Genomic DNA, 21,229 nt, shown 5'->3' with positions numbered 1-21,229 from the left:
CAGGGTCTATGGTTGAAGGGTAGGCTTGGGAGGGGAGAAGGGGTTTGGAAAGTCAGCTCTCACAGGGAGCTAAGATACACAAGTAAGCACCTAGATTGCAACCCTGACTAAGGAGGGATTCTAACGCCCATGGACAGAAAGGACAGAGGGGACAACGGGAGTGTGCTCTGTGGTCACAGGCCACAGGTAAGGATTGCTGTCATGGAGAGCAGACTCTCAGGCCACAATACACAGGACTTAGGAGCTGATAAGCACTGCATTGTGTTACAGAGTGTAAGTTGGCTGGCAACAAGGGCCGGAGGCACAGCATCTGTAGCTTGAGAACTCCACTCAGGTGAAGTTGGGCTTCTTGATTGTGACAGAAAGAATTTTAGAGAAAGTCCGTGTGAAGCAAAGCTGTAGTTTATTAAAAGATTGTAACAGATTTAGGCCTAGGGGTTAACAGAAAAAGGAATTCAGGGAAACAGACAGCATATGTACAAAGGACAATATAAGTGTATGGGTATGGGGTTCTCAGGAGTCACTTTTAGAGTGTCTTGATAGTAGCCACGTATATAATTTTGGTGGTGACTTCTGAAGTTATATTTTAAGGGTTGCTATGAATTTTTTTTCCTAAATGAGATTGTGGGTGGGCTCTAAGGTGCACTGAGTAGGGTTACAGGTGATTAGGATTGTGCAAGGGGGTTAAAACACGGCTTTTTGTTGTGTCTCTTCCAGTCAGGGTCTCGTGTATCCCAAACTGGCTCAACTTTGTTACACAGCCAAGGCTTACTTTGGACTCCTCGTTCACCTCCCAATGCTGATATCACAGCCATGCAGCACCACACTATGACTATTTTTCTTCTTCTTTTTCTATAAACAAAGTCTACAATCTTATTTGTGAGATTTCCAGAAAATTGCAGGCTTATATCTGGGAAAGGGATTAAAGTCATATATGCTTGGACATTAAACATGGTTCACTGCCATTTTACCATTTTTTTAAAAAAAAAATCCCTATAAAAGGAATATTGTCTGTTTATGCAAAGTTCACAGCAATTTTTAATTGTGATGGAATTCTTGACTTTCACTTCGCCAGAGGCTTGAGGATACTCTGGAATGAGAAGCCCCTTTCCTGTCCCATGTCCACTTCATTTTCTCTGTCTTTCTATACTGCTTCAAGTTTACTTAGATGACAAAGTGTGATACCCACAGACTCCAGGTTCTCAATGAAGAGGGGCCTTGCTGTGTGTATATAACAGGATGCAGCGAACAGCGAAACTAGCGAAACCATCCGGCTGCTGAGGGAGCCAATGTAGGAGAAGCAGGTCCCATTTATCAGGTAGAGTCAGTGGGCTGGGTACCGCTCGACCTTGGGGGCGAGCGACCTCGAGGACATCGAAATCCACTGGTCCTGGTTGCTAGCTCAGGAGTCCACAGCACCCGGAGAGCCCACACTTCCAGGCAGGGGCTCAACCAACTCGGTGGGTGTGAGCAGGCTGGCGCGAGTGCCTCTAACGCTGAACTGTTTGCGTTCACGTGTGCGCAGCGGGGGCGGGAAAGCCCCGCCCTGGCGCGGGAGGGGGGCAGCGGGATTAAAGGCCACCCGGCCGGACCGGGCCGGGGGACCTGACTGTTGCCAGCTCCCGGATCGGCGCAGAGCGCTGCGGCAGAGAACGCAGCAGGAACTCACCACGGTATGCCTGTTGGCTCCCAGAGCTGAGCAGCCGCGATGTGGCACTGGGTTCTGAGACCAGGCTGGAAGCCGCTGCTGGTGCTGGCACTGACCAGCCTGCGAGGGGCGAGGGCTGCTGAGGAAGAACCGAGCGCAGATGGGACCTTCCAGGTGATTACCTTCAAATGGCACCACGTCCAGGATCCATACATCATCGCGCTTTGGATTCTCGTGGCAAGCTTGGCAAAAATCGGTAAGTGGCCTGGGGTTTTATGGATCATGGTATCTCATGACATGCCCTTAGAGTCTGTACCACCTGCCTTTGCCCTTGAATGTATCCCTTTCTGGGGAAGAGGCACATCCAGGGAGAGTTGGTGCTGGTGTTGGTTGGAGAAGCACACCAGCTAACTGGAGGAATCACACTCCGGTCCTACAGGGTAAACGTTGACCCCACAGTCGCAGACTCATGGCCCTGTTCTGCCCCAATCCTTCTCTAGCTGCTGCCCTACTGGGTACTTTGGGGCTTGGTATTGCACTGAGAGAACTTACTTGTAAATGGCACTGGCATGAAGTCTCAGTCCAGAGTAGTAAAAATAACTAAATAACTAGCTTTTGATTAAATCCAGGGAAACTCATGACCTCCTGTCTGAAGAGGAGGATGGTTCTCCTCTCTCAACTGGCTCAGTGAATCTGGGAAGTGGGATTGAAGGAGTTCCTGGCAAGGTGAGAGGAAGGTCAGACTTCTTAAAATTTTTAAGAAGATCAAATCTTCATAATCTTTCTGGAGGTGGTGAGGATGTGGTCCCTGTGGAATTCACTAGACCCCTGTGTGAGGAGAGCAAGAACAGATGTAGAGATCCCTAGCCTGCCAGTTTCCATTGGGGATCTGGAATAGAAGAGGCCCTCCAGTGACCTGGGATGGAGTGTGCCTCTTTAGCAGAGCAAAGGGAGGGGTGAGCTATGGAGAGAACATTTAGAGAGCTCAGACTCAGAGCGCCTAGTTAATGAAGGCTTCTTCTTCTTCTTCTTCTTCTTCTTCTTCTTCTTCTTCTTCTTCTTCTTCTTCTTCTTCTTCTTCTTCTTCTTTTTCTTCTTCTTCTTCTTCTTCTTCTTCTTCTTCTTCTTCTTCTTCTTCTTCTTCTTCTTCTTCTTCTTCTCCTCCTCCTCCTCCTCCTCCTCCTCCTCCTCCTCCTTCTTCTCTTCCTCTTCCTCCTCCTCCTCCTCCCCCCCCCTCCTCCTCCTCCCATCTGTTTAGCCTGTGGATCTGGCACTTGCTTCTCCTTGCATATGCTGTCTGATTGGGTTTTTTCAGTAAGGTCGGTGCTGTCTGTTGCTGTGACTAGACAGTACTGACTTCTTCATACAGAGTGTTTAGGAAGGTCCAGGAGATTCCAAGAAGGCCCTTACATCCAGCTCACTTGCTTCTCCATGGGCTGCAGCATCCCAATGTTGAGTGGGTGTGTGCCTTCTGTGTTATCTAGGAACCACTCTCTGTACCTCTGGAGTACAGATTTGGAGCTTAGTGTCTCAAGTCAGCAGCAGCCAGGTTTATCTGCCATGCTTCATATTGGGTCAGCACACTGACTAACTAAGGGGTAGCCTGATCCCTAAGGGCTATAGCTCTGAGGGTCTCTAGGGGACTTGAACTTGCCCCCAGAAGGACTGGCCACTAGTGTTAGTCAAGAGGATCACCAGTGGACAGGCAGCTCTGCAGAAGGACATCTCTATCTTAAGTAGTCTAGTGGGCCCAGGTGTTCCCTGTCATTCAATTTTACCTCACACCTGAATTCTAGAACTTATGGAGACAATCCTTCCCAGGTCCCCAAGGCCTCCTGGTGGCTCTTGCTGATCCTTCCAAGCACCCCCACCAGACCCTGCTTTGTCCTCCAACATCCTTCCCTGCTTAAACCTGCAGGCGTTGGCCCTTGCTGGCCAACTCCCTGCACTGTACTGCAAGTCACCGGCATATTCAGTCAAGACCCTGGCACTGGGGATTTTTCCAAGGAGGTTCCTCAAATATAGCTGCATTCCAGGGAGCAGACATCTCCTCACCTTTCAGACTCCACCAGTCCACAAGACCCTCTCCTCTAAGGACCAAAGCCTCTGTCCCCAAGTTCCATCTCTTTCAATCCCAACCATAGGCAACTGCATCACATCGTCACCAGTACTAGCTCTTAGGGAAGATTTACTCTAATCAGACCCCACCAGGCACCCATTGTCCACCCTGGAGGTCCACTACAGAAGCAAGAAGAGAGAGAAGCTGAGAGAAACAATCTGCAGGTTCAGCTCTACCCTGCCTGGCTTTAAGAACCAACTTCTTGGTAACAGGGACTTCCACACCTAGCTCTTGCCTTATAACTCTTCCCTCAGCTGTGAACTCTGGATTCATTCAGATCCCTGCTGACTTTGACTTGTTCTTCAGAAACCTCCCAGATTCCCTCTCTGTATAACCAGCCTCAGATGCCCCATCATAGACCCCTCACACACAGCTCTGTCCTGAACATAGGCCCATAGCTGATACATGTGTGAATTTGGGTAGTATAGCTAACTCCTCCACAGCTCCCAGACAAGGACATGGCTCTCACTGGTTAAATACTATGTACTTTAAAAGTGTTCAGGACTGTCCACACTACTTCATCCTCAAGTTGTACAGGAACTACCTTCCAGGAGACAATGGGAAGGCCTTATACTGATGGGATTCATGTTTTCTTCTGATTGTCTGTAACTCCCAGCCCAACCTTGTGGTTAGGAGGTCATAATTCTTCCAGCTGGTGTTGACCCAGCTGGGGAGTAAGACATGGACCCTAGAACACAGGTAGTGTGATTACTGCAGTAGGGGACTGAGGAAGGCCAAGGGCAGGGATGTCAAGGCCAGGGTACCTGTCTACAGCACAGGGGTGGTAGACTGGGAAGGTCTGATTGTCTGTGGTGGAAGGCCAGAGTTCATCCTCAGTGGGTGAGGTGCTCCCTTCTCTGTCCACACACTCCCATTTGGGAGTCCCTAACCTATGGCCACAATGTTGGGACTCAAGGCTGGGTAGGTGCTATGCTACAAGGGTCCATGTCAGGACACAGGCAGCACTCGGTGTCAGACTCTACCGAGGGCGGGCCTAGGCAGCTTCAGGAGCATATAGGAGGAAGCTGTCCTGCAGGAAGAGAAAAAAGAGAGAAGCGGAACAGGTAGGGACTGAAAGGAGGGTAGAAGGAAAGCAGGGCAGGAGTCTGAAGGAATGCCAGGGGAGTTGGTGGAGAGATTGGAAGGAGGGTAGGGAAAGCAGGGCAGGAGTCTGAAGGGATGCCAGGGGAGTTGGTGGAGAGATTGGAAGGAGAGTAGAAGGAAAGGCTAGTGGGAACTTCTGGAAAGGCTGAAGAGAGACTGAAAAGAAACTGGGAAGAGGCCAAGACAGTGCTGGGGAAGACAACCAACTTACCTGCAGGCTTCAGAGGACTTTGGTCCCTGCTGAGCTGTGTAGTGGGTGGGCCTCAGTCATGACTGGCCTCTCAGACCACTGCTTTGGTTGCAAGACAGAATGTAAGACCAGAGAGGCTGTGGGGAGAGCAATCAGAGCTTCTTCTGGGCTTCAGGGAGGTGAGGAGTTTGCCCAGACTCATGGAGAGGAGAGGCTACAGCAGGGTTTTCATCACACAGCTCTCGGGTCCTTGCTGCTGTGCTGGGAGCAGTGCCGCCTCTAAAACTGGGGAAAGTATGGGAGGAGGTCATTGTATGGCTACAAAAATGACATCCCCTAGGTCCTCCAGAGGTGCTCGGTGAAGGGGATCCAGTAATAGCGACCAACCCAGCTGAGTCCCATCAGTAAGGAATCGGGAGCCTCTCAGACCAGAACAGAATGGTGTGAGGGCTATGTCAGTGAGGCATAGGCAGTAGGGGGAGACAGCCTAGGGGCAGGCCATAGAGCAGAACTCATGTGGCTGAGGGGATTCTCTAGAATCTGCTGGGAGTCACTGACGGTATAAAGTCTTATTTTGGGAACTGTCCCTGGATAGTTGCTTGAGCTGTCATACCATGCAGCATTTGAAGCTGAAGGTTCCTAAGGAAAGAGAGAAAAGGTTAGGACGTGCTGTAGCACTGCAGGGGTGTGCCCTGACTAGTCCTGCCTATGTGTATGGGTGACTATGCCACACTGCTCCTCCTGCTGCCACCTAGAGAGAACCATTAGGCCTTCTAGGACCCTTGTCCTGGAAAACCTCACTATGGGGAACAAGTACCCTTCTAGCCCTCAACAAACTGCTCACTCTAACAAGCCAGGCTGCTACAATGCACCTCTGGGCCCAGATAACCTAACCATTCAGGTGGCTTCATGTCACGTCATGGCTGTGGGATTCTTCTCTATCCCTATAGTCTGTCATCTGTTGGGACTTTCCTTTAGGTTTCTTTGGGAACAAGGGTCTTAGCTTGGGGTACTTTATAGTTAGGGTTCCCATGGATATGCATGTCCTGAGTCTTCCATGGGGTCCTCAATGTGTTTGGGATGAGTCTGCCAAGGTTAGGATCAGCTCAGCTGTCCTGTCTCCACCCAGCTTTGGAGCTTCCATTAGAGAAAGGCTTTTTATCTTCTGTGTTGTAGGATATAGAGGTCCCTGGGATTATTGTGCCATGGCTTGTAGGGTTCAGGGCACCATGTTTTAGGGTGCCACATCTCAGTGCTGAGGCTGAACAACACCCCTCATCTCCTCTCAAAGTTGGGGTAGGTGTGGCTTCTCTGATCAGAGTGGGCAGCTGGGAGTTCCTATCCATTCTCCTGGTTACCTCCCTACCATGAGGAGCTAAGAAGGCCCAGCTGCCTGCCTGAGCTGCACCTTACCCTGCTGTCCCTCATGCCCCCTAACCTCTTTCCCTCTCCTCTCATCTCCTTCTCCTTCTGCTCTTCTCTAGGCTTTACTCTTCTCAGGCCTCTAGCCAGGGATATGGATGGGCAAGTACTGGTGAGTTGAGAACATTACACAGCTCTTCCTAGCCTGGAAGTGGAATGCCATCATTGAGGGATAGGAGGGAATAAGGGGGAAGGCTGCCAGTGAGTGTCTCATGGCTCTGAGCTAGGTGCCAGCTGAATTTCAGTTAAGTCTTTCTTCAGCTCCAGCTGGAGTCCAGACTACCTCCCTCATTCCTAGCCTTATCCTTCCATGCCCGGCTTCCTACTACCCCACCTCTTCCCAGCTTAGAAATCTCTAGGCTACTCCAGCTCTTGAGGAAGGTATTTCTCAAGAAGGTATTCCCTAACTCCAAGCTCTTTTGACTCAAGCAAGTGTGCAATTTTCTTCTTATTGAGTCTCTGGTGGCTAATCTGTCTGTACCTAGCAAGGCTTCTGTAGGTCTGGGAGTGAATGCATGCGAGATTGAGCATAAACAACTGGTTGAGTACATGGATATGTTTATGCATAGATGAGTAAATGACATGCTGATGAACCTGGCTTCCTACCTTAAGTTCCCAGCACCCCTTTGGTTCTGAGTTCAAGGAAGAGATTCCTAAGTCCTTAGTGAAATTCTTCCCCAAACTTCCACCCAATTTCCTGTGCATGGCATCCTTGATGACATGTTTTCAGGCATGGCAGTCAAGGGGCCATAAGCTTAGAGTAGTATGGGTGTCACATCTGAGTGTCAATCTAGCATCTGGACAGGTGAGGTCTGTCAGGCGTGTGTACATTGGCTTTTGCTTCTAGATGGTTATTCCTCTTGTCCACGTCTGTCACTGAGTGTCATTTCTCTAAGAAGGATCTCCTATCTGAAGAAGAGCCCTCAGACTGCTGGCTACAGGGGACAGAGTTCAGACTGAGGGGCTAGAGAGCTGCTAGAAATTCAGAGGGAGTAGCTCATCTTGAACACTGTAAGAAGAGCTTCAGAGTAAAGGGATTAGACACGAGCTCAAGCCCTAGAGACCCAAGAAGTAGGGGCAGATGGGGTAAACTCTGAGAATATCAGGACCAGGATCATTGGGGTTGCATTGTTGATTGGAGGAGGTGTGGTCAGGGACAGATGGAGGCGGCTCATTGTTGGGTAAAGGGTGTGGACTTTGCCTGGGGCCCCCTGAAGAACACTCAGCCCTTGAGAAGGAGGCGTTTAGGAGCACCTGCCAGGCTCACTTCCCTAGCCATATATCCTGAAGGCTTGTGTGGAGCCAGCAATGCAGCTCTGGGAGCTTTCTCTAGATGAGGGCAAAACCAGCATCATTTCCAGGTCAGATTTTCAGGCTCTCCCTAAAGAGGGAAGTCTCCAATGAGGTGGAGTGGCCTGGTCCTCTCTCCCCTCCTGGGCAAGTTGGGAAACCTGCAGGATTTACCACCTGCTGAGTTGATGTGCCAAAGTCCAGTTAGTTTTGTATTCTCTTCTGGGAAAGAGTTTCTTTCAAGGCAAAATGGGAACATTAAAAAGCCTGTTTTTAGGGACTTTTTGAAGAAAAGGAGGAGTGGAAAATCACTAGTTGCTGAAGGCTTTGTTCTTAGATTTGGCCCAGGCTTGTTCAGGGGACCCATAGCAGCTCTCCTGCTGTTCTAGGGCTGATTTGTCCTTCAACCTGAACCCATAGAAGTTAGTATCTTAGGCCTTTCTCCTAGCCCTCTCTGGGCCTCCTGAGCTCCAACTTTGGGGTAGCTGCCCAAGAGACAGTGAGGCAGGGAAGTGAACACAAGTGAGGACCCTGGAACTTGGGGAGCCCCAACTGCCAGGTGGAAGCAATGTGGCTTATCTTAGTCACACAAGAAAGACTGGGAGAACTGGGGATGGAGGATATAAGCTAGCCAGTGAGATGTGGATCCAGGAGTCCATAGGCCTCTTAGGAAGTATGCCTGTGTGTGCAAACAGCACAGACCCATTACTGATTATGCTGAGCATGTGAGTGCACACACAGCCACCTGTGTGTATATAAGTGTGGGTGATTTTGCGTGTGCATATTCATACTGCTCACATTCTTGCCCCCACACCTAGACTGTTGAAGGAATGTATAAGCATACTTTGTCCAGGTAGTGCCATCTCTGGGCCCCATTTCATCACCTCATCTAAGAGACCAGTGGTTCCCCATCCAGTCAGTCCATGGAGGTGACTCCAACCTCTAGAATTAGAAATCCTGAGAGGAATGAGACTTGGAGTAAAGTTCCAGGACTTCAGGGAGGGACAAATGAAGATAGATGGTATATTCTCCAAGGAAACACTGTGCATTCAGGCTCCTGGAAACACAGATGTCAATGAAGTGCCTCCTACACCTGAACTTGGACACTGCTGGTTCCTACCTGTATATGTCACAGCACCTGAAAAGCACTCACGGCAGTCTGGTTAAACTGTCTGTACAGGGACAAGCTCTTCTCTCCCCAATGCTTTAGGCTCGTCACAGGACATGCGCCAGCATCTGCATCTCTCTATGGAGAAGTGGTAAGAAATGGGCTCAGCAGATGAGATACTTACAAGGTACCTGGTATCTGAGAGGGTTACAGAACATAATGGCAGTCAATAAACAAAAATGCCAAGATAGACACACAGTGGATAGAAACGCCATTCCCAAGCTGGACACCATATGTATGTATGCTAAGGAATGTTTGTGGAGGTCAGAGAACAACTTGTAGGAGTCAGTCCTTTCCTTCCCCTATGTGGGTCCTGGAGATTGAACTCAAGCCATTATGCTTGACAGCAAGTACCTTTACCTGCTCACTAGCCCGGGTTTTAAAAAGACTGATCACCTGAGTTCCATTCCTGGAACCCAGATGGTAGAAGTGGTAGAAGGGCAAGAACTGACTCTTGGAAGTTATCTTCAGACCTCTACATGCATGTCCTAGTACACACACACAGTCTCTCTCTCTCTCTCTCTCTCTCTCTCTCTCTCTCTCTCTCTCTCTCTCTCTCTCTCTCTCACACACACACACACACACACACACACACACACACACACACACACACCTCCCTTCCCACCTTTATTTCCTTTCCTTATTTAATTTTTTTAAAACTCACCCAGTCCAGATAGTGCTGCCTGCAATCACATGGATATAGATCCATCCACCAGAACCCGGCCAATCTACCAGTGCCCATACCTTTGAAGAAACATGACTCCAGCCCCAACAAGCAGCCATCAATTGCCAGGTGGTCCTCAGTTAGTAGGTAGAGCACCCATAGCCAGGAAGCAGAGAGAGATGGATGCTGATGCTCAGCCTACTTTCTCCAGCCCTTGGAATAGTGCTGCCCACATTTGGGGTGGGTCTTTCCACCTTGGTTAAACCTCTCTAGAAAGACCCTCATAGACACACCCAGAGATACGCCTCCTAGGAGATTCTAAATTCCATTAAGTTGACAATCAAGATTAACTATCACACCACATGTTAGAGAAGACATGTCCTATTTGTCCTTCTGTGTCTTGATTATTTTATTTAATATGAGGATCTCCATCTATTTTCCTCCAAATGATTTAATTTTTTTAATGGTTGAATGAAACTTCATTTGTTTTTGTACCACATTTTCATGACTGACAAATTTACATCCCCACTAGCAGTTAGGGTCTCTTTCCACAACGTCCTCTGAAGTGTCTGTTGCTTGTTTTCTTGACTACCATTCTGAAAAGAGAAAGATGGAACCTCAGTGTAGTTTTAATTGTGTTTATGGCATAGTTAAGGATGTTGAACATTTTTTAATGTGTTAATATTTATTGGCCACTTGTACTTCTTTTAAGAAGTTCTTTTGCTGTTTTATATCTTATATATTCTAGATATTAATTTTTGCCAGGTGAATAGCCACAGATTTTCTCCCAAGTTTTTAATTAATTTAATTGGGGCTTTTGTGTTTTACTTTCATGTGTTTAGTCCATTTTAAGTTAGTTTTGTTGTTTTTTTTAAAAGGCAGGCTGTAGGATCTGTGTTTAGATTCATATTTTCACATCTACATGTCCAATTATTTCAGTCCTATTTGTTGGAAAACCATCTGTTTCTGTTGAATCTCCCTAAGTGGTATTTGCAGGTGTCTCTCTGCTGTCATCTTAGGTAGTGATCTGTCTGCTCTCCCAGCACTGGGCAGTTCCAAAAGCCCAACTGCATCAGGTCTGGCCACTGTGGCGTCAGTTTTACTTGTCTTCCTTCAGCACTGAGCATTTGTTTCCAGGCTTCTGCCTCTCCAGATGAACTGCAGACCAGGATGTCTGACTACACAAAGTAACCTGCTGCAATGAAGTGGTGAAGAACCAGCATTTTGACAGAATTCAGACTTCTAATCCACAAACATGGAACACCCTAATTTATTGTTATCTGATTTATTCCATCAAAGTTTATGGCTTTTTAAATGTGTATCTTCTCATTTCAGAGGAGAGTGATTTATGTTTCAGTTTGTGCTAAGGTATATAGCAGAGTGTTTTAAATTTCAAATAGTTCTTTTGCTGTTGTGTAGAAAAGTAGTGGATTTTTTGTATGAGTGTTGCGTTTTGTTACCTTGCTGAAGTCACTCATTAGTTCCAGAAATCCTTTGTTGATTTTTTTTGGACTTTCTACATAGGCAAACATATCATCTGTGACACTCTTGATATCAGCAAACAAGGCCTATAGGGACTTGGGTGTAGCCTGTGGCTTTGCTGTGTGTTAGGTAATTAAGTGTATTTTGCCAAAATATCACATATGAATAAGTAAATGAATGATCTTCCCTCCTGGGAAGGAATTTTAATGTGAGCCCATGAGATAAGAAGATGGTGCTTACAGAGATGGGGGAAGAGAATCTGGCCAAAAAATACAGAAGATCTGGGTTAACAGGTGATGGGGTCACAGATACACAACACAGATACAGGACAGTGGGAGCCATAGGGAATCCTGGAGTACTGTAGTTACCAGAGGAAGTGGCATGCTCTACGATGAAACCTCTTGATATACCCTACCACCATTGGGCCTTTCTGTACTCTTCTCTACACATTTGTTTCTCTTGCCTTGTGTTTTTCTGTTTCCCATCAAGCTGCTGATCCTTTATCCCATGGCTTCCTGCTTCGGTCTTCATTGTACTGCATGTACCCTCAGGGTAGGAGAGGGCCCAGAATCTCTGAGTAAACACTACATCCTGCAAACTCTCATCAGCTAGCAGAGTGCTGCTAGTACAGCCGCTGTATCATCTTTTGGCTATCAGCACAGAGACTCAATCAATTCTAGAATTTGTTTGGAAAGAGGCAGCCTCTGCACTGCTTCTTTGTCCCTACTTCCCAAGATGACTAAGTAAGCTTAGGACAGAGTGTCATGTTCAACTATCCTCCTGTCCAGGTTGATTTTGGAATGCTCTCTGGCTGCCCAACCCACACTATGATCTTGGGTCTTCTGTCTTCCATTACATTCTAGGGGTGTAGTTACTCTAACTGCAAAATTCTCCACAGTAATTGCTTCTCCATTGTCCATGCAGTTTTCTGTTTTACCTGAAGTTATTGGGCCTCTTTTTGTTATTGATGTAATTATATTTGTGTGTGCATACACACGTGTGCAAGTGCATGTGCTCATGCCATAGCATGTGTGTGATGGCCAGAGGACAACTTTCAGGAACTAGTTCTCTCCTTCTACCATGTGGGTCCCAAGTATCAAAGTCAGGTCACTTGGCTTAGTCGCAAGTGCCTTTACCTGCTGATCCATCTGACCAGCACTGTTGGCATCATTTTCTATGTGCTAGTCAGGGAATTTTTGCTCAAGCCATATGCTGCTGTGCTCTGCTTGAGTTCTGAGGCTCTCATTTTCTTCTTTAGAGATTCAGAGCCTCCTTGCCCAGCCTTGCCTGGTCCCCTGGCACTGTCCCGGTTGACCTGGGCCATCTTTGCATCTTATGCTTTTGTACTGAGGTCCCTCTTTTTAATGTATGTTCTTCTGCAGCGTTCCCTGAGCCTTCTAGTCAGGGCCACAGGTCCAGGGCTAGGAAGCAACCTGGTGGTTATTGAGATGTTATAGCCTGGCCACTCTGGGGACAAAGAGGTGCAGTCTGTAAGCGCTTTTCTGTGTGGAGTTGGAGATACTGCTTGGCTTCTTTCATGGTTGATTTCTGACCTTGGAAGCCTTCCTCAGCATTGTTTGTACAGGGATTCCTCTCCATGATGTAGTATCCGTTCTGTTTATAATAGTATCTTGGGGGCAGGTCTACTTGCTTTATGGAGTCATGTATTTTCTGCCATTTAGTCTAGAAGCATGGCTCTTCAACATATGTATTCTCTTTCTTCTATTTTTCTGATAGAATTTCTTAATTTCATCTTTCAGGTCTTCTGCTGATTTTTAAAATTACTGCTCTTGTGTTGTTTACTTTTAAGAGGTCTCTCTCCCTTCCCCATTTCTCTTTCTCTTCTTTTTCTTTCTTTGATGATCCCTCTGCCTGCCTCCCCATAAGATTACAGGCATGCACCACCACACCCACCCCAAGAGGTCTTGAGTCCCTGCATGTATCTCCTTTCAATGTCACACTCTTCCTCAGCATGCTAGTGTCCATCATTCCTCTACTCTAGCCCTTTATGTTTGAGCATCTCTTGCTATTTCCCAAGAGTCTTAGAGTCCGTCCTTGGGAAGGGCCATGTGCTGGAGGTACAAAACTTCACTGGAACCTGGAACAGGGATATGTCAGTGCTGTATCTGTGTGGAGAGCTCCCTACTTCTTTTAGGCCCATGCAAAATCCTTGGGAATAAAGACAATAAATAAGCCCTCTGGCCTTTCATTTTCTTTGGGTTCAAAAATAAAGTAATGCACTTGCTCTTTGGGGATCCAGTTTTCATCTTCACAACATCCACAAAAGATGAGATTGTCATCTTACACCAGGAAACCAAGTCCAAAGATAGAACTACCTATTAGGTAGTGAACAGGCAAGTCCTGGGAACAGAGAGCCCTTAGGTGTGCAGGGACCGTGCCCTTCTGGCTCCACAGATAGGGGCTGTTTGTACCTTGCAGGGTCACCTTGTCCCAGGGAGGTAGGTGTTGGTGGGGGCCCTCAGGAGGCCCCTATGGGCTCTGAACCATTTGTCTCAGAGGAGCAACTAGCTGAAGGGTGGGCTGCTGACATGAAGTCTGCCACCAACCCATCAACATTTTCACGTACCAATGCCCAGTGTCTCAAACCCTGCCCTCAGTGAGGGCCTGTGCTTCTGGGCCACTCTATGGCTTTTTTTTTTTTTTAGTCTTCAGAGTTCCAACTTATCATCTGCCTGTGCCATATGAACAGCAAAGCTCAGTAGTCCTGATGAGTTCCTGCTTTGTATCCAGGAAGTGAATGGTGACAAAGTCCTGACTTTGGAGACAAGTTGTAAGCTCCCAGGTGGTAGTGACCATGACCATGTGAATGGGCACAGGCCCAATGAACAGCAGCCTTGGGACATTGCCACACAGTTTATCTGCACAAAAGAAGTTTTCAGAGAAAATGCTTTGCTGGAATTTTTCACATGAAGGTATGAAGGTCAGCAAGGTTCATACCTTCTCCCCCACAGGGAGTATGCTTGTAAACTCTTTGTAGCTCTTAGAACATCCACCTGTGTCTCCTGTCCTTTAAGAATCTTTGCTTTAGTGAATTTTATGTCGATTTGACCTTGGGGTTACTCTTCTGTCAGGCCCATGTTCCTCTCACAGTGGCTTTCTGTGATATGACAGACTCTGTTCTTGAAAAGGAGGTGGCCCTGGCTTGCCTGGCCTCTGGCACTTTTCATGGTTTAGGGAAGTCCTGGGTGGTGCCAGGCCACCTGTGTTGGCTTAGTTGTGAACTCTGCTCCTCCAGTCCTCATGTATGTTAGCTGCAGCCATCATAGCTGGGCTCAGTTACCCTGTCTCAATGCCACTATGCACAGTTACCCTCCTGTACCGACTGAGTCTTGGTGTGCCTTGCCCACTGCTTACCCCTAATCTCCAACCTGACAGTGGGTTCCCTTCCAAACTTGAAGGCCCTGGACTCAACCTCACAGTGTCACCTGTGTAAAAGAACCTAAGACTACATTCTCTATCCAAGATCCCTACCAGGTACCCGGTGAGTCAGTTCTGCCCTTAGGGAGCTGATGGCCAGATAACTCATAGTTTGTGAGGTCCTGGTAGGCACAGACAGGACAGGTTTGGAGGTCTATGTGAAAAGAAGACTAGGGACCTAAGGGCTCTTCTCTGGGCTTCAGGGACAAGGGAAAAAAGTCACTCTGGCCATGTCTCATTGCTGTCTAGGAGCTGGTTGTATCTTCTACTTGCCTTTCAGTCTCTACATTTAAAACATGCAACCTGGTCAGCAGTAAAGATTGAAGTTCAGGTCCTTGAGGTCCCCAAGGGATCTGCTTCAGAAAGCCAGGGCTTGTCCACAGTTCCCACCCGAGAGGCTTCCTTCAGTGCCATCTCAGCCCATCATGATAAATAACAAGGATCTCCTGGAGGACTATGGGCTCAGGGAGGACCAGATATGATAGGAATGAGGGCAGAGCTTACAGTTGTGGAGGCTACACAGAACCTCTCATTGCAGGGACCTCCTTGATGGGTGCCTAGCACATTGAAGCAACATAGGAAGGCACAGCCCCACTTCTCTACCATAGATACCTTAGCGAGCCAAAGCCCAGTCCATCCTACATGTGTCCAGCTCCTTAAGTCCTCTCAGGTAACCATTTGCTCAAGTGTTGAAGGAGAAACCAAGATAGTGGAGGTACTTCTTGAGTGCTGCCTCTGCCCTCAGATGACACTGTGTGCCTGTCAGTATCCCAGCCACCCCCAACTTCTCCTGAAATGCCCACTGTTTACAGGAAGTATAAAAAATATTTCTGCAACATCATAGAGATGTGGGTGCCCCTTGTGTGGAGGGTGCCCATGTCTGAGGTCCAGCCACTACAGGATGTGCTGGCAATGACCTTCCTACAAGTAGCATGAGGGACTTTGTCCTGCTCATCTGCAGCTTCAACACAGCACTATGTGGTTGTTGATAAACCAAAGGAAAAACAGAATTGCTGAGTGTTTGTGATCAGTTAGAACATCATTCATGGCATCTGCTTCAAAAGCATGATGTTCTAAAAGTGTAGTGCAGTGGAAAGTGAAATGAGGAGGGGTCCTGAGGACATCTGATATGTCAGAGTCAGGCTCCAGGCCTCTGTAAAAACTATCCTGAAGACAGATGATCTCTGAGACAAAAGAGGTAACAGTGTTGGTAGACTTACAACAGACCTATGTTCTTTTCCTGTCCTTTGATGGGATAAAAACAAAAAGAAACAGTTATTTGTATTTACTATTTTCTCAGTTTTGGTTTTTAACTATTTGAATTTAATGGTCCTATAGAGTGTAACTTTTAAAAATTTACACTGTTTGAAGTTGGCAGAATTTCTCAACTCCATAAGCATGTCTCCTACCAAGCTGGGGCCATTTTCTACTACTATTTTTTTTTTCAAAATTCTCTCATTGCTTGCTTTTCCCCTCATTCTAGAGCCCTACTACACACATGCATTAGACTTTTTGATACCGTCCTGCAGACCATGGCATCTTCCTAATTAACAAAAGCATGTTTTCTCCTTCTACCTCAGGTTGTGTCATTTCGACTGGCATGCCTTCAAATTGCAAACTCTAGCTCCATTTCTATGCTGTGAAATTAGTCTACACTTTTATTTCAGATATTGCATTCTTCAACTCCAGAATTTCCATTTGAATTTTTTTGATAGCATATTCTAGGGGTCAAGAAACCATGGTCCATGGACCAGTCACCTATTTATTTAAATAAAATTTTATTAGAACAAATCTTCACAGCCTTGCCCTTTTGTTTGCATACAATACAGCAGTGTTCTGCAGAGCTAATCATTTGTGAATCCCATGAATCTTGTGACATTAATATTTCTCTTTCAAAGAAAAATTGCTAACCTATATCCTACTCCAATTCTCAGATTTTTTTCAAATAATTACATTTTCTTCGAATATTTTTACTGTTTTTAAAGCTGTTTTAAAGTCCTTATTTGATAGTTCCAGTGTCTGCATCACTGTGAGGTCCTCATCAGTTGTTTTATGGCTGGTCCTATTTTTCTACTTCTTCATATGTCTAATAATTTTTAATTGTGTCCAAGACACTGTGACTTATACCCTGCAGAGACTGTGTGCTACTATGTCCCTCTGGAGATAACTGCTTTTTAAGGTGATGGTCTGTTGTTCGAATCTTAGATGGTCTTACAATAAAAAACTCAGAGCCAGATATCAGGGTGAAAGCTGAAAGATCAGAGAAGCAGAACAGCCAGCCGCTAGTTCTTACCTCTACTAAATCCTCAGCCTAAAGAGAGTGAGTTCCTGTTTCCTCACGCCTTCTATACCTTTCTCTGCCCTGCCATATTACTTCCTGGGATTCAAGGCATGTGTGCTTCCTAAGCAAAGGCATGAGATCTCAAGTGCTGGGATTAAAAGTGTGTGCCATCACTGCCTGACCTCTATGTCTAATCTAGTGGCTGGCTCTGTCCTCTGATCCCCAGGCAAGTTTATTAGGGTACACAATATGTCACCACAATGGTCTTGCCAGGCAACTGACCTTTATGTGGACTGAAACTCCAAGTACTGTCTGTTCCTATTCTGACTGATATTTATTCTGCTTTTTAGCTCTAGTTGACAGCATGGGACCCACCATACTCCTGTGTGATTCACAGGAGATTACAGGAACTGACTGGTGGTTAGGATTTTTCAGTGACTATGAGGTTCCTGTATCGGGCTCTTTCCTTACTGAGCTTTGCTGCTCTCTTTTTATTTGCTGCTTGGATCTTTGTCTCCTAGCTTTCTAGCCAGTGGCCAGAAGGTTTCTGGTAGGCTCATCTGGTTGCTCAGCTGTGGCTGGGACCTGTGCTTAGGAAGATTCAGGATGGCATGGAAGCCTCCAGGCTGTTCCTTCCTTAGGTCTGACTGTCCCCCTAGTTTCAGCCTGTTGTTTGTATGTTTCTCTCAACGTTTGTAACTGTTATTTGTGGGTGAATTGGAACAACAGAAGCTGCTCCAGCAACCAATCATTAGATGTGATTATTAAAACTTTTCTCTCAAGTTTTAAGTTACAGTCAATTGTGAGATCATAAAGTAAGCTGTGAGGCTGAGGGTTTTGTAACTAGAGGTAAGCTAGTGGCTGGCTGTTCTGCTTCTCTGATCTTTCAGGTTTCACCCCAATATCTGGCTCTGGCTTTTTTTTTTTTTTTTCACTAAAAGACCTTGTAAGATTTGTGTTACACTAAGCCTGGAAACTCACCATCTGTTGTAAGTGGTGGATTATAGGAGTAGCATGACCTCAAAGCAGGCTGAGGGTATGGTGGCTCTTGGGAGACACTTTGGAGAGGATGGGCAGGGCTGATACCTGGCTGGCTTCTGACTATACCGCAGGCCCAAGCTGTCCCCACTCTGTACACTTAATAAGCAGTTACCTGTCGCTGTTAAGGCACACATTTGTGGTCAGTACCATTAGAAACAACTGCGAAGTGGTAGATGCCTGCCATGTTGGTAGGCAGTACCCTGGGGCAACAAGAGGAGCACAGGATGAGGCACTAGCCATGGGTCTCTTACTTTCACCTGACTCTGACTAGACTCTGATGAACTACTTTACCTTATATTCTGTTTGAGTCAATACCCTACTCCAATCTTGTGTTGTAACCCTCAGAAGCCACCAAAGGCAAGCAGTCTCCAAGTTTTCAGCTTGGAGCAGAATTTTGAGTTAGTTCAGGTCACAGTGGTTCTTTAAGGAACTGTACTTCAGCCTATCTGAGCAATTTTCCACAAAAATATTAGTTTGAGTAGATGTAAAATAGAGCTGTATGGTAATGAGGATATAAAATAAGCCAAAATATTAACTTCCATAGTTGGTAGCCAATAAGGAGACCCTACAAACACATGAAGGGCTCTGGAGCCATCTCTCAGTACAGATCTGTGGGGCTGCAGGAGAACCTTGCTTCTGTTGCTTGCCATGGCTTAGAGCAGAAGGAGACACTGCTTTCCTGGAAAGCCACCGACATTTTACCAATTTAGAAATGAGCAGTGTTTCCCTAGGTTTTGTAAATGAACAGTGCTGAAAATACCTTGCCATTTGTAAGCAGCATGGCTAGACTTTAGAATGTTGTTCTCCAAACTTATCAGGCCTGAAGAAGGCCTGGCTCATAGAGGGGCTCCCTGCCTACAACAGAAGAAACCAGGTCCACCCTGACCAGGGTGAACTTCCAGGTACTTGCCTAGTGGGATGCAGGCAGGAGGAGGAATTGGCTAGACTCCAGGTGAACTATAAATATCTTTACCTCCTGCCCTGGAGCTGTACCTGACATACTTACTGAAATTCTTGCAAGGTGCCCAGTGGGCTCAGCTGAAAACAGAAGTAATATTGAGGTCAGAAAAACAGGGTCTTCTGTGTGCAGGCGAGGCAGCTGGTCTGACTTGCTGGCTTTACAGTAGACTCTGGCCCTTTTCCGTGGTTCACTTGAGGATCTTATGTCTAGTGTGTGAGTGTGCTTATGCCATCTATGTGCTTTTCTCTATGTACCCACGTGAGCACAGGAAACTGCACATGCATGTGTAAGCTCATGTCTGACCCTGACCTGGTCTGCTGCACAAGGAGGGGGCCCATGTCAGGCGCTTCCCCTTCTTTCCTCCGGGCAGATTTTCACTGCTCGGTCCAGTTGCTCTGTTAGGCAGAGTTTAATTCTCTAAGGCTTGTACCTGTTAAAGTAAAACCAAGGGATTTACTGTGCTGCTGCATTTGCAAGGACTCAGCTAAATCTGCCTGTCACCTTGAAAGATCCTTGGCAGTGGGGCTGACTCTGGGCCTGACCAAGGCCTGTCCCCAGCTGCATTGCTAAAGTGTGAGGGGGTCAGGGTCAGCTGGAGACCCTGAGAAGTGTCTGCTCTTCCTGGTGCCTAGTCCCAAAGTATCTGTTTATGAATGCTTAGACCTTTCACTTCAGTCAGAGAGTGTAATTATAACTAAAGCATTTGCTGTCTGTTGTCACCATCAGATGGCTGTACCATTTTGTGCTTAATTAACTGTGACTCTGAGCCTCAGCAATAAGTTACTCGTGGGCTTGGATGTCCCTCTATTATACCTGCCCAGTGGAATATCCTCAGCTGACACCGGGGATCAGGACCCAACTCTATCCTCTCTGGTTTCCTTGTTCCTAGAATATTTTATTTGTTCTCTAAGAAGACCCTCTCCCTGTTGCCTGTTGTTACTGGCTCTTGTTTCTATGAAGCTTGCTTTAGTTCTGGCTTTGGCAGTTACACAACTGAGCCCAACCCCAGTAGAATACATTCTGATAGATTCTGGACCATTGTCAATCCCTGGGACAGCAAATGCAGCAGGGTGTTTGCTCTTTCTGTCTCAGGGTCTCAGATATCCTCTGCTGCTGTTCTGGTCAGCTTTCTATCACTATAACAAAAGCCTGAGATGAACTACTTACCAGGATAAATAACTTATTTAGGTTCGTGGCTCTGGAGGTTCCAGACCCTGCTTGGCCTATTGCTCTTGAACCGTGGCAACAAATCTTGACAGAAACATGTTATGCAATCAAGCAAAACCTCTAACCTCATGACTAGGGCCATAAAGAAACAAAGGAGAGGGGCTAGAGAAATGGCTTAGGGGTTAACAGTACTTACTGCTCTTGTAGAGGACTCAAATTCCATTCCCAGTACCCATATCAGGTAGCTTGAAAACTCCTGTAACTTCAGTTCTAGGGCATTTGGTGCCCTCTGGCCTCTGTGTGGCACACATAAAAACACATGCAGTTACACATATACACATAAATGAAAGTAAAACAAATCTTTAGAAAGAAAGGAAAAAATAAAGGAGAGTAAGCTGTCATAAACTCCCTCAAGGCTAGACTTCCCATGATCTAGGCTTCTACCTTCTACAAGCTCTATAACAGCACCATCCTGGGAGCCAAGCTTTTATCTCATAGCCTTTGGGTATGTTTAGGATGTAAAGCCCAGCACAGCTCTTGTAGCCTATAGGTCACACTTTCCCTAACAGCTTGTAGACTTGAGAATTTCAGTGTAGAAGGCCACACTACATGCCTAATCCTCATGTCAGTTACCCAGCTCCTGTCCTGTGCAGGTAGATGGGCTGTGTGTGTGTGTGTGTGTGTGTGTGTGTGTGTGTGTGTGTGTCTCCCCTGTGGGGAAGAAATTCTCCTTCCATTCTGTACAGCATCTCCATGCTCCCAATACTGGGCTTTCAGGCAACATAAGGACCAGTCATACACAGATAAAGACCATCATTGTGAAGAGCCACTGAAACCGCTTCCTTAGGCTCCACCAGGTCCTCCTCCTACCTTGCTTCCTCAAAAGCCACAATGCAGGGGCAGCAGCACCTACTTCTCAGATTGTACCGGTGCACCTCTGGTAGACACATCTGTGATATGGGCAGAGGGTACAGGAAGGAAGAAAGGCCTGGTGTATAGTGTACGTTTCACCAGCAACCTGCAACCTACATTGTCATCCCTAAGGCAACAGACCACAGCAGAAATGCACCCAGCACCTTGCAAGATGCTGGTCCAGACCCACTATAACTCATACTTGAGTCATACAGGCCCTTCCTGTATGTGAATGACATCAGACCTGTGTGGCCAACTACAGATCTTTACCCTTACAGCACCAGGAAGCAGGTACTACTTACTGTAGGATTGCTCTGCAGTAGCTGGCTTACTAATTTCTAA

At 46.7% G+C, this 21,229-nt stretch overlaps 1 protein-coding gene and 1 long non-coding RNA gene across 3 annotated transcripts in view; one reads left to right on the top strand and one right to left on the bottom strand.

The window, feature by feature from the left end:
- Positions 1–392: 392 nt before the first annotated feature.
- Slc9a3 (solute carrier family 9 member A3) overlaps positions 393–21,229 on the top strand; it is a 41,440-nt gene continuing 20,603 nt past the window's right edge. For both annotated transcript variants that reach the window (XM_052742879.1, XM_052742880.1), the window contains exon 1: positions 393–1,904. In XM_052742879.1, the coding sequence (XP_052598839.1) occupies positions 1,709–1,904 (196 nt within the window). In that variant the 5' untranslated portion in view covers positions 393–1,708. The remainder of the gene's footprint in view (positions 1,905–21,229) is intronic.
- The window catches only part of LOC128113314 (uncharacterized), a 38,446-nt gene continuing 20,116 nt past the window's right edge, over positions 2,900–21,229 (bottom strand). Inside the window, exons 9-10 of the long non-coding RNA XR_008219409.1 lie at positions 5,083–20,271; positions 2,900–4,797 (exon numbers count right to left, since the gene is read on the bottom strand). This is a non-coding gene — a long non-coding RNA (uncharacterized LOC128113314). The remainder of the gene's footprint in view (positions 4,798–5,082; positions 20,272–21,229) is intronic.

This window comes from Peromyscus californicus, unplaced genomic scaffold (assembly GCF_007827085.1).
Source record: "Peromyscus californicus insignis strain IS unplaced genomic scaffold, ASM782708v3 Scaffold_18__1_contigs__length_77618521, whole genome shotgun sequence".
NCBI lineage: Eukaryota > Metazoa > Chordata > Mammalia > Rodentia > Cricetidae > Peromyscus > Peromyscus californicus.
This window is presented reverse-complemented; position numbering and strand designations above follow the sequence as displayed.